General features: G+C 41.3%; 1 protein-coding gene across 1 annotated transcript in view; it reads right to left on the bottom strand.

Moving 5' to 3' along the window:
• The window catches only part of vps8 (VPS8 subunit of CORVET complex), a 740,642-nt gene that overhangs the window by 555,990 nt on the left and 170,999 nt on the right, over nucleotides 1-13,653 (bottom strand). Inside the window, exon 14 of the mRNA XM_039755059.1 lies at nucleotides 12,198-12,257. Coding sequence (XP_039610993.1) covers nucleotides 12,198-12,257 — 60 coding nt within the window. The remainder of the gene's footprint in view (nucleotides 1-12,197; nucleotides 12,258-13,653) is intronic.

Here is a 13,653-nt window from a genome sequence, read left to right as displayed (position 1 = left end):
AACACAAAATGCAGTTTTTAAATGATGGTTTTTATTATTTAGGGAGAAAAAAAATCCAAACCTACATGGCCCTGTGTGAAAAAGTAATTGCCCCCTGAAGCCTTCCAGGTCCTGAAGCAGCAAAACAACCCTAGACCATCACACTACCACCACCATATTTTACTGTTGGTATGATGTTCTTTTTCTGAAATGCTGTGTTCCTTTTACGCCAGATGTAACGGGACATTTGCCTTCCAAAAAGTTCAACTTTTGTCTCATCAGTCCACAAGGTATTTTCCCAAAAGTCTTGGCAATCATTAAGATGTTTCTTAGCAAAATTGAGACGAGCCCTAATGTTCTTTTTGATTAACAGTGGTTTGCGTCTTGGAAATCTGCCATGCAGGCCGTTTTTGCCCAGTCTCTTTCTTATGGTGGAATCGTGAACACTGACCTTAATTGAGGCAAGTTAGGCCAGCAGTTCTTTAGACGTTGTCCTGGGGTCTTTTGTGACCTCCCGGATGAGTCGTCTCTGCGCTCTTGGGGTAATTTTGGTCAGCCGGCCACTCCTGGGAAGGTTTACCACTGTTCCATGTTTTTGCCATTTGTGGATAATGGCTCTCACTGTGGTTCGCTGGAGTCCCAAAGCTTTAGAAATGGCTTTATAACTTTTACCAGACTGATAGATCTCAATTACTTCTGTTCTCATTTGTTCCTGAATTTCTTTGGATCTTGGCATGATGTCTAGCTTTTGAGGTGCTTTTGGTCTACTTCTCTGTGTCAGGCAGCTCCTATTTAAGTGATTTCTTGATTGAAACAGGTGTGGCAGTAATCAGGCCTGGGGGTGGCTACGGAAATTGAACTCAGGTGTAATAGACCACAGTTAGGTTATTTTTTAACAAGGGGGCAATTACTTTTTCACACAGGGCCATGTAGGTTTGGATTTTTTTCTCCCTAAATAATAAAAACCATCATTTAAAAACTGCATTTTGTGTTTACTTGTGTTATATTTGAGTAATGGTTAAATGTGTTTGATGATCAGAAACATTTTGTGTGACAAACATGCAAAAGAATAAGAAATCAGGAAGGGGGCAAATAGTTTTTCACACCACTGTACAATGCTTTACTTAGTCAGTCTTCTAAAATCTACCTGTTCCTTTAGTGTGCTCTCCGTTGAACTAGCCTACAATTATTGAGGTATTCAGGTCATGCTGTATGGTACTACTGTAATCTAAAGGTACTTTAGTGATTATATTACCATATCTAAAGTTTTAATTGTGATGTAACACAAAGAAATACAAGATGGAAGGATCAGTAAATGATTCTGCCACAACCCTGCCTTGATTAAACTCAGTTGGAGATGATGAACAACAATTTCTTGAAGAAAAAAGAAAAACAAGTGCCAATATTTAAAAGACCAGTTCAGCTTTCAGTGAATGAAAGATTTCCTGTAAAGCATTAAATGTGGTTTGTAAAATGAAATACTGCATATCAGAAAACTCTTCATGAAATCTCAAAAAAACAACATGGTAAAGGTGTTCAAAACCGCATACTACCACAATAAATAGCATGTCAGAATGGCATGTGTGAAAGAGGCATGCAGGCTACTTTGACATTCTATTCAATGCGGTAGAATGCAATCTCAGATGCTGCCAGTTTAGTATATTAGCTATATAGACCGAGTAAAACAGGCGGCCTGTGGGACCTGGCCCACCCTAATGGATACACTATGTTACAAAAATAAAATAAAAACATTTTTAAAAATGCCTGTTGATTTGTAAGACAATATGTAACTTAAACTCTCACCTGCATATCACCCATCTTTAAAACAGAACGGAAAGTTCTGAGCAAGCTTTAGGATACTATGGATAAATAAGACTACTTTCCTGTATTTTAAAAAAATAATATTAAAAATATATAAATATATAGTGAATTTACTAAGAATAGTTTTTTTTTTTTTTTAAAAAAACACCTTCTAGCAACTATAATTACAATTCATGCCCAGATTGTCTATTCAGCGCTGGCTGTAACTTAGTATTATGTTAGGTGGCACTTGTATGAAAATGCACTTGTGTGAAACTGCAAAGTACATCCATCTATCCATTATGTAAACCCATTTTATCCAAAAGAAGGGCCAAAAGGAACCTTTACCCTATACCAGGAAGCAGAAGGCACAAGGCAGGAACAAACCCTGGACAGAGTAAGAGTCCATCACAGGGCAAACACACACAAGGCAAATTTAATGTTTATCGCCGATAACAAAGAGAGCCAAGATTAGCCATATGACATCATTTTATAAGCCTCATCAATCCTGAGGTGGTCACAGGGGGCTGTAGCCTATCCCTGTAAGTATAGGGAGCAAGGCAGTTTCAGTCCCTGGATAGGGTGCCAGTCTATCATAGGGTGAACACATACACAAACTAGGGTCAATTTAATGTTTATCATTGATAATTACTAAGAGACCTGAGATTATGATTTTTCAAACACTACAAAATGAAAATTAGAAGCTGCGTCAAATCACTCACTTAAACTTTATTCAGACAAGGTTGGAAAATATTCTGCCTCCTAATTGATTATTAAGACCCCCACCATGATGGCATTTGGGGAAAAAATCTAGCTAACAAGTGGTTGAGCTTATATTAGTATTAGCAGACATAAAGGCACCAAGTAATGTCAGACTATATCACAAGTGGCAATCATATACACTATGGATGATTTGGGCAGTGACAATCCTAAACACATCATACAGAACATACATGGAGAGATCTTCAAGTGTTGATCTGTTACTGTGGTCTCTCTGCTTTGTGTTGTGTATCTGCCTTGATGACGCCCTCTTCTGGTGTTATGTGCGTCACTGAGTATAGCATTCACTTAATAATACACAGCAGTGTTTGTTTAATACATTTTTATATCATGCCTACAGCATCCCCTATGGCACTGAAAACATTTAAGCATTTATTTTTCTGGTTGTATTAGTCTGCTGTTCTTTGGTTACTCCTAGTCTAGCTTCTAAATAAACGTTCTGCTCCATTGATGTTAGTTCACCTACTAGAGTGTAAGATGTCCGCCAATAGCGTCACTGACTTCTTGTTATGAACCATCGCTTCAATCTAGTGATGATACCATGCCAGTCTTGCTGCCACTGAATTAATTTCAATTCTTTGGACATCAATGCTTTATTAAGTTAACTGTCATTAATTTTTCGTTTTCCAGTTTACAAACTGCTAGGTAGTACAATGTATTGAAGTGGCAGCAGATCTGCCTTGCATATGTTGTCACTATAAACAGCAGCTTGACAGTCTCAAAAAATCTCCATCACACGCCAGACATAGCCTTTTACAAAATATTTGAAAAAACAAAAATGCTCGTCATATTGCTACTTAACGGATGCAGGAACAGCGGACAAAACGCCGGGGGTGAACGATTTGGTTTCATTTTGAAGCCAGTCATGCCTGCATTAAAGGGCACATAAGATTCATGTCTGGCTGTTTTGTTGCACCAGCAGAAGAAGACCATGTAGGGCTTGTGTGGCTTTGGACTCCCGTCACATGTAGTCCAGTTTAAGAGTTAATGATCACGTTTCCTCAAAAGAGCTTAAAGTCAGAGTTAAACAAACACTTTCCTGGTGTTTACCAACATGTCTCCTTTCAATTAAGAGCATAGTTTTAACTGTGAAGCCAATTACAGAAGATAAGCGTTCCTGGATATTTTTTAAGAGATAAGTGCTGTGAGACTTGAAACTCACGTCATATTGCATTTTTACGGATGCTTATAAGAACCTACGAAGCACAGAGGATGACCAGTTTGATTTCATTTGGAAGCCAGTCATGCCTGCATTAAAGGGAACCTTAACATACGTGTATGGCTGTGTTGTTGCACCAGCAGGAGTAAAGTATATAGGGCTTGTGTGGATTTGGACTCCCATCACAGTACTCAAATTGCTGAAAATTGATCATAGCAATAGGAGTAAGATTAGATTCCCAAAAATGAACAAAAACTTGTCAAGCTATAAAAGTACTCAAAAACCACTAACTGTTAAGATAATTTATATTGATATTGTTAATTTGAAAAGCAATCACATTTTTTGTCTGGGATGACAGCATACATATCCACTACCACACTGTCCAATTGTGTAGGTTCCCACTCAGACAATGGTGAGATCCCTTTCTATGCTTTAATCCATTGTCTAAAATGAAACTACAGTTAGAGCCGAGTCCCAATTGCTCCGAGAGAGAGAGAGAGAGAGAGACTTTATTGAGTCCCCAAGGGAAAATTCACATACTCCAGCAGCAGCATATAAAAAGCAATAAAAATGCAGGTATAACAGACAGTAACTTTGTATAATGTTAACATTTACCCCCCCTCCCCCCCAGGTGGAATTGAAGAGTAGCATAGTGTGGGAGAGGAATGATCTTCTCAGTCTGTCAATGGAGCAGGACAATGAAGCAGTCTTTTGTTGAAGCTTCTCCTCTGTCTGGAGATGATACTATTCAGTGGATTCTCCATTATTGACAGAAGCCTGCTTAGCGTCCATCGCTCTGCCACAGATGTCAAACTGTCCAGCTCCGTGCCTACAACAGAGCCTGCCTTCCTCACCAGTTTGTCCAGGCGTGAGGCTTCCCTCTTCTCTATGCTGCCTCCCCACCACACCACCGTGTAAAAGAGGGCGCTCGCCACAACCGTCTGATAAAACATCTGCAGCATCTTATTGCAGATGTTGAAGGATGCCAGCCTTCTAAGAAAGTATAGTCGGCTCTGTCCTTTCTTGCACAGAGCATCAGTATTGGCAGTCCAGTCCAATTTATCATCCAACTGCATTCCCAGGTATTTATAGGTCTGCACCCTCTGCACACAGTGGTTTTGCTGGTGTTCAGTTGTAGGTGGTCTGAGTCGTATCATTTAATAAAGTCCTTGATTAGGTTCCTATACTCCTCCTCCTGCCCACTCCTGATGCAGCCCAAGATAGCAGTGTCGTCAGCGAACTTTTGCATGTGGCAGGACTCTGAGTTGTATTGGAAGTCCGATGTATATAGGCTGAACAGGACCGGAGAAAGTACAGTCCCCTGTGGTGCTCCTGTACTGCTGACCACAATGTCAGACCTGCAGTTCCCGAGACGCACATACTGAGGTCTGTCTGTAAGATAGTTCACGATCCATGCCACCAGGTATGAATCTAATCCCATCTCTTTCAGTTTGTCCCGGAGGAGCAGCGGTTGGATGGTGTTGAAGATGCTAGGCAAGTCCATAAACAATTCTTACTGCACCACTGCCTCTGTCCAAGTGGGAAAGGGATCAGTGTAGCATATACTGTAGATGATGGCATCATCCGCTCCCACCTTGTTCTGGTATGTGAACTGCAGAGGGTCGAGGGCGTGGCAGACCGTCATATGTGACGTCAGGGCAACAGGCCTGAAGTCAATCAGCTCACCAGGACGTGATACCTTTGGGACTGGGGTGATGCAAGATGTTTTCCAAAGCCTCGGGAATCTCCCCTCTTCCAGGCTCAGGTTGAAAATACGCTGTAGAGGACTCCCCGGCTCCAACACACAAGCCTTCAGCAGTCGTGGCGATACTCCATCTGGACCCACTGCTTTGCTGGCAAGAAGTCTCCTCAGCTCACTGCTTACCTGGGCTTCTGTAATTGTGGGTGGGGGGAAACTCTCTCCTATGCTGGTATCAGCAGAAGGATGAGTGGAGGGTGCAGTACTCTGAGGTGAGAGTGGGTTAGGGTGGTCAAACCTGTTAAAGTAAGTTGTTCATCAGGTTTGCTCTCTCCACGTCTGTCTCGATGGTGGCACCCCACTTCAAGCTGCAGCCAGTGATGATCTTCATCCCATCCCACAATTCCTTCATGCTGTTATTCTGCAACTTCTGCTCCAGCTTTTTCCTGTACTGCTCTTTCGCCACCCTGAGCTGGACTCGCAGCTCCTTCTGCACGTGCTTGAGCTCATGCTGATCACCACCTTTAAAAGCCCTTTTCTTCTGGTTCAAAAGGCCATTGATGTCACTTGTAATCCATGGCTTGTTGTTAGCGTAAGAGCGTACTGTTCTTACTGGAACTACAATGCCCATACAGAAGTTGATGTAGTCAGTAGTGCAGTCAACAACCTCCTCAATGTTTTCATTATATGATCCCTGCAGGATATCCCAGTCTGTAGTTCCAAAGCAGTCTCTCAGAGCCTGTTCTGCCTCAGGGGACCACTTCCTGAATGAGCGTGTGGTTGTAGGTAGCTCCCTCATTCTTGGTTTGTAGTGAGGCGGAAGCAGAACCAGATCTGCTTTTCAAAGCACAGGCAGCAGGGCAGTTACTATTAATTGACTAAAAGAAATAAACATCCAGTTAATTTTGTCATTTTGAATTTCTACACAGGGATAAGCATGTGTGAGTGATCAGTCTGATCTCTCATATGAGGCACATTGAAGACAGCACGGGAAAGGTTGTTCTAAAAGTAATTATCCACCATGATTTTGGATAATAGTAGACTTATTAATTAAATGTTATGGACACGTGTGATCAAATGTCACATGGTGTCTCAGGGCCAGGGTTTTCAACATGCCAATTCATGGAACTGAAATATTTTGAAGAAATACCATTTTTTTGGTCTAAAGTTGTTAAGTACAGAACTCTTATTAGGCACAACAAAATATGATATGAACAGATCAGAATTTACACGACTAGGCCAAAATGTTTCCAAGTGAATGAGAAGACTGAGTGTTTATGTTGCTGCTATAGAAGTCTATAAATCCTAAAATAATGTCCATGTCTCGCCACCATATAGTAAAACAGACAACACCAGGACTCTAAAGACTTGGACATTCGTCCTTTTGCATAGATATCTGGAGCACCCCTTTCCAGAGACCTCATGATCTCCCATGCTCTCCCAGTCCATCTACTGACTTCATAGAAAGAGTCACCAGAGACATGAATTTAACTGCTGAGGTAAGTAAACCTCTTGACAAGGTTGACATTCTCTTTGCAGACAGACACACACTGTTGATGGCTGTGCTTAAGAGGTCATTAAAGGCCTAGATCTTGGTTTTTATCCAGGACACTCGCAAGCCCAGACACTCAGACTCCTCGCTCAGTCTCTCAAGAGCCCCGATTACAGCCTCCACGGACTCCATGAAGATCACAGCATCGTCGGCAAAGTCAAGATCAGTGAATCTTTCTCCACCAACAGATCAGATGCCCCAAAGCCACTGGACCCCATAGCTTTACCCATTCCATACAAGCACTGAACAGAGTAGGAGCAAGAACACATCCCTGACCCAAGAATCAACTGGGAAACACACAGAGGTTCTGCCCTCTACTCTGTGCAATACTCACAGTACCAGAGTACAGGCCAGCCATGATATCCAGCAACCTTGAGGGGATTCTGCAAAGTCTCAGATGTCCCAGAGGACAGCTCAATCGACAGTCGAATGCTTTATGAAAATCGTCAAAGGCTTCAAAAAACCGTTTGTACTCCATGAGAACACTCCGTGCCAGGATGTGGTCGATTGCAACTTCTTAGGCATAAAACTAGACTGCTCCAGTCACTGATAGGTGAGCAAGTGATCACAGATGCTATTGAGGACATCCCTAGCAAGGTCCTTACCCAGCACTGAAAGCAGTGTTATCCCCCTGTCGTTACCACAATCCAGGCAATCACCCATCCATTTTCCGATAGGGACCACAAGTCCTTTTTTCCTAATCTGTTTGGATGATGCCCATCTCCCAAATGGAAGCAAAGATTGCTTGCAATATCGGGGGGACAGCCTTAACACCATCCTTGAGAAGTTCAACCCGGATACCACAGATTCCTGCAGCCTTCCCTACCCTCAGATGATTCACTACCTATGCAATCTCAGTGAGATTGGGTGGTTCACAGCGAATTAGAGAATCAACCTCAAGAACTGTGGACCCAGAGATATCCAACGTCCTAGCCTGAGGATCAGCTTTAAAGAGCTGCTCAAAGTAGTCAATGGGTAACAACTGCAGAGTCATCTGTAAGGTCCGTTCCATCAGCCACCCTGACTGCAACACTCTGAGGAACAGATTTGGATGTGCGAACTATAACTCATGAAAAAAACTGTTTTAACGTTTAATTTTTATGGTAATTTCATTTTAATGGAAAGGGCCAGAATATCAACCAAAACTACAGGAAAAACTACCTTCTTAAGTTTGCCAGTGAACATCCGGGCCTGTACATGTGTCTTCTTGAGCAGGGGGACCTTGTGGGTGCTGCAAGATTAAGACGGTAGTTTTTCTGTAGTTTTGGTTGATATTCTGTCTCTCTCCATTAAAATGAAACTACCATAAATTAGAGACTGTTCATTTCTTTTTAAGGGAGTAATCTTACAAATTTAGCAAGGGATCAAATACTTATTTTGCCCCTTTGTACTTCAGCTCATGAATCAGCAGCCCAAACCATCGTCTATAAGAGTAAGAACCATCAAGACTGGTTTGATGACAACTTGGAGGCTATTCATGACCTACTGAAGAACATGCAGTGCCATAACAGCAGCAATGTCAGACAGCTTGACAAGAAGTGGACTATTCAGACTATAACTGTTCAAAATAAAGAGCTTTTCCGTAGGGCTGGTTCCAAAAGACTGAAAGATATTATCCCAGAACAAAGATGTCCTTTGGCTATCCATATCTTCCGCCTACCAAATGACTGACATACAAAGATAGCCATGAGTTGGACACCAAAAGATGGTAAAAGAAAACGGGAATGGTCGAAAAAGATTTGGCACAGTACATTCCGCTAGAATTTCAAGAATGTGAAAATCAAATTAGAAAATGCCGAAGAAACTGCAAGGAACAGAGCAGAATTGCGACTGACTGCTGCCCATTGTGCTCAGCAGCACAAGAGGGCCTAAGCCTAAGCCTAAGCCTAAGCCTATTGGAGGCTATGTTGAGTGTATGTATGATGAAAAATGTTGGGTAGGTGTGATTTGTGACAAGAGTGAAGCGGATATCCCAATACGTTTCATGCATCCAAACTATCCTGCAAAGTCTTTTCATTGGCCAGATATATTATAATATTTGATGGGTGTCATTGCACTCCTTCTTGCACCTACAATGGTAAACGGGAGGTAGTACCATTTTAATCTCAAAGACAAAGATGCCCTACACTCTGAACTTTAATTGAAACAGAAATGAAATGGATCACATTAATGCTGCTGCAATACCAAGATTTTAAGATGTCATTTTAACTAGTGTTGTATTTAATAAATTAAGCAGCTGTTGTTCATGTGTTGTGCTTAATGTGCCTTTGAAATTAGTGATGAAGAACTTGATGATTACCATTACTGACAAATGGTGAAATAACCCATGTTTAGAGTGGAAAATAAAAATGAAAGATTCACATATGAAAAGTAAGACTTGTGTTTTGAGAAAGAAGGAATCATGTAGGATACAGGAAAAATGTCAGTGCATTTAGCTAGTATGAAAATTAGCCCCAAAATGTTTTTTTTACATTTGAGAGGTCTGCTGGTCAAACTCTGTTTCTTGTTTGTTTATAACCTTTTGAAAATTCCTGCATAGGTATCTAAACATGTAGGAAAAATTTCAACAGACTTCATCGGTTAGAAGTATGCTTTCTGAAAGCTTAAACATGGCAAAACCAAAGAAGCAAATATTTTTTCCACATTTTCTGCTCTTACCAAGAGGTGTCATCTGGACCAAACATTTTGATTTTGTTACGTACTATTGCTTAAAAGGTGCCAGAATGGAAAATTTGAGAATGCTAGGTGGTTTAGTTCTTGAGAGATGATCTTGTGAAACTGATAGAAAAAATAATGTCAAATTTGATACCCACTCCCCTCACAAAATTGGCTGTACAGTATCTAGGAAAGTATTGATCTTACATCAAATAAACTTTACAGGATGTCTCCTAGATAACATGGGTACACCTGGTATTTTCAGAGTTTTTTGAGACCGAAGTACATGGGATTTCTGAAAAACTGGCTGATTTGACATAGAATGATCCACCCGCAGAGCTGTTAAAGCAGAGCTGATACCTCTGTACAAAGACTCTACATCAATATATTACCAAGGTCTAGGCTGACGAGAACATCCAACATCAAGGGAGGGATGCTAATATTGTCACTATTTATAAGAACAAGTGTAACGGGGCCATCTGTTGCAACAGTAGGGGTAGATCGCTCCTTGCTGATAATGGCAAGGTCTTGGCTAAGGTGACACCTCAGAGGCTGACCAATAAAATCACAGAATCAATACTGCCTGAATCACAGTGTGGGTTCAGGAAGAACAGGAGCATGGTTTTCACATCACGACAGCTTCAGGAAAAGTGTCAGGAACAACATGAAGACCTATTTATGGCCTTTGTCAACTTTTCCAAAGCCTTCAACACTGTCCAGAGAGACATTTTGTTGGGTGTCCCCCTTTGGATTAGATTCTCCAACAAATTTGTTAATATCCTCCGTCACTTTAACGATGGAATGACTGCTTGGGTGACCATAGGAGAACAAGAGTCCTCCCATTTCCTTATACATGTATGGGTTAGGTAGGGGTGTGTGCTCACACCTAAGCTCTTTAACATCTTACTCTTATAAATCACCCATCTTCTTTACAAAGAGAACGAGAACAGCATTAGTGCAGCAGTGTTCAGAAATCTGGGATGGATTCTCTCTAAAGAGACAGCATTCAGCAGGATGTGGCCGACTGTTAACACCACCAAAACGCAAATACTTTGTCAGTGGAATGCTAACATCCCCTCAATACAAACAGTTTTCAGTATTGCTTATCATCTTCCTGAACATCTGTCAGTAGTTTCATTGTTCAGATACCTGGGATGGATTCTCACTGAAGACAGCACCATTGACAATGAGGTCCAGAACCGAATTCAGCAAGCAACAGTAGTCTTTGGGAGACTTCAGAGCCAGGCCTTTCAAAACAAGAGTTAGCATCTCCGCACAAAAATCTGTGTCTACCAAGCCATCTGCCATACCACCCTCCTCTAAAGCTGTGAAACATGTGATTTACAGCCGCCACATTAAGATTCTAAAGTACTTCCATATACATTGCCTGCAGCGCATCTTGGGAATTACCTGGTGTGATTGTGTGACTCACTGTGAAATACTCAGAAAAAACAACTGTAGAAGCATTGAGGCCATGATCATTCAGCACCAGCTATGACGGTTGGTACATATGGTGAGGTATGCCCCCAAATCAGCTGCCTTACAGAATGCTATATGACCAGGTACATCATGGATGATACTCTGCTGGAAGGCAGAGGAAGCACTAGAAGGACCAGTTGAAGATCATGTTAAAGTTCACAAGGCATTACCCTCATGTCCAGTATGCAAAAGGACTTGTTGGTCCAGGGAAAAAAACTCCCATTCACAACTATTATTTCCACATCATGACCAATTTGAGTCTTACAATGTGCCTTTAATAGTGGGGCAGTGGCTTATAAAACCTTTAAGAGCAATATTACTAAGAGTAGAATACAGTTATCAAGGAGATAACATGCACATAAATGAGACAGAGGAAGACAATTTTTGGTTTTACAAACCACATGAGACAGAAATAAAACAATTATGTTACTTTAAACGTCTTTACTTCTAAACCCAACAACAATGGTAATCATCAAAAAGAGGCACAAAAAAATTCTCAAATGAATTTTAAAGGATACTTAATAAAAAAATGAAATTAAATGGCAAAATCCTACCATTTTCATTTCACATATTAAAATGTGACCTATGATTTTAACTTATTTTATTAAAATGAACTACAGGCAGGTTACTCAACTTGCTCATGTATACACATTAAGCAGTGTGAAATAAATCTATAAACACAGTGTTTTAGGTCCAACTCATCCCTAAATTTGACCTCCTGCCTAGTTTTGACTCATTAAAACTGTCAGTCAGTCATTTTCCAACCCGCCATATCCTAACACAGGGTCACGGGGGTCGGCTGGAGTCAATCCCAGCCAGGGCACCAGCCCACCGCAAAGCACACACACACCCCCACCCCAAGCACACACTAGGGACAATTTAGAATCGCAAACGCACCTAACCTGCATGTCTGTGGACTGTGGGAAGAAACCGGAGGACCCAGACACGGGGAGAACATGCAAACTACAAGCAAACCCAGGTCTCCTTACTGCGAGGCAGCAGCGCTACCATTGTGCCACCATGCTGCCCCTCATTAAAAACTGAACAAATGAAATCAACAGTAAATCAAAGTTTTTGTTGGATTTTGTACTTACCTTACCATAAGGAAATGTCATCCACACTTTCAGAGATGGCTTTAGTCCAATTAATAAAATCTGAAACAAGAACCATTATTAGCAATGTCTCTCTTTCTGAATGGACACTTAAAAAGATTTACATAATGAGCCTTTGAGATATTTGAAACTTTGTAAAGTACAACAAGGAAAAAAACAACATTATCTACTGTATATATATAATTCACCAAGGCAAGACAACCATGGAAAGCACGCTGGAAGGGGCGTGGACTCACTGAGCCGCCGACAAGTAAGACACCTATAGCACACGCAGAAGGAGCCACGCCCACCAACTTCTGGCACCTCCGAGCCACGTTGACTGTTCATAGAGGCATGTTTCTCGTGGAGGTGAATCGCCATATGCAGCGTGTTAAACGGTTTGTGAGGGGTATTCAATGGGATCCTTAAAACAATTCTTTACAACTGAGGTTAAAACACAATGAAGTAAGCAGTCTTTAAAAACCGAGTTTTCGGTTATGACGCACGACGCGTGCACCATAGCAAACTGTTTTACTGAGTTGGTTCGTTCCGTGTATTGTTATAATGTTGCTTTGCTTGCTGATTTATTACATTACCGATTTTTCAAATGTTAATTTTCTCCCTGTGATTAAAAATCATTAAAAAAACGGCCTGATTATGCGGCGTATGGTACACCGCGGGTTGGCTAGTAAAAAATAATCACTGAATGAGACATACAGTGGGTACGGAAAGAATTCAGACCCCCTTCAATTTTTCACTCTTTGTTATATTACAGCCATTTGCTAAAATCATTTAAATTAATTTTTTTCCTCATTAATGTACACACAGCACCCCATATTGACAGACAAAAAAAATAATTTTTGAAATTGTTGCAGATTTATTAAAAAAGAAAAACTGAAATATCACATGGTCCTAAGTATTCAGACCCTTTGCTCAGTATTTAGTAGAAGCACCCTTTTGAGCTAATACAGCCATGAGTCTTCTTGGGAAAGATGCAACAAGTTTTTCACACTTGGATTTGGGGATCCTCTGCCATTCCTCCTTGCAGATCCTCTCCAGTTCTGTCAGGTTGGATGGTAAACGTTGGTCGATAGCCATTTTTAGGTCTCTCTCGAGATGCTCAATTGGGTTTAAGTCAGGGCTCTGGCTGGGCCATTCAAGAACAGTCACAGAGTTGTTGTGAAGCCACTCCTTCGTTATTTTAGCTGTGTGCTTAGGGTCATTGTCTTGTTGGAAGGTAATCCTTCGGCCCAGTCTGAGGTCCTTAGCACTCTGGAGAAGGTTTTTGTTCAGGATATCCCTGTACTTGGCCGCATTCATCTTTCCCTTGATCGCAACCAGTCGTCCTGTCCCTGCAGCTGAAAAACACCCCCACAGCATGATGCTGCCACAGCCATGCTTCACTGTGGGGACTGTATTGGACAAGTGATGAGCAGTCCCTGGTTGTCTCCACACATAC

The sequence above is a fragment of the Polypterus senegalus genome, chromosome 6 (genome assembly GCF_016835505.1).
Source record: "Polypterus senegalus isolate Bchr_013 chromosome 6, ASM1683550v1, whole genome shotgun sequence".
NCBI classification, from domain to species: domain Eukaryota; kingdom Metazoa; phylum Chordata; class Cladistia; order Polypteriformes; family Polypteridae; genus Polypterus; species Polypterus senegalus.
Note: the sequence above shows the minus strand (reverse complement) of the source record. Positions and strands in the feature narration are given on the sequence as shown.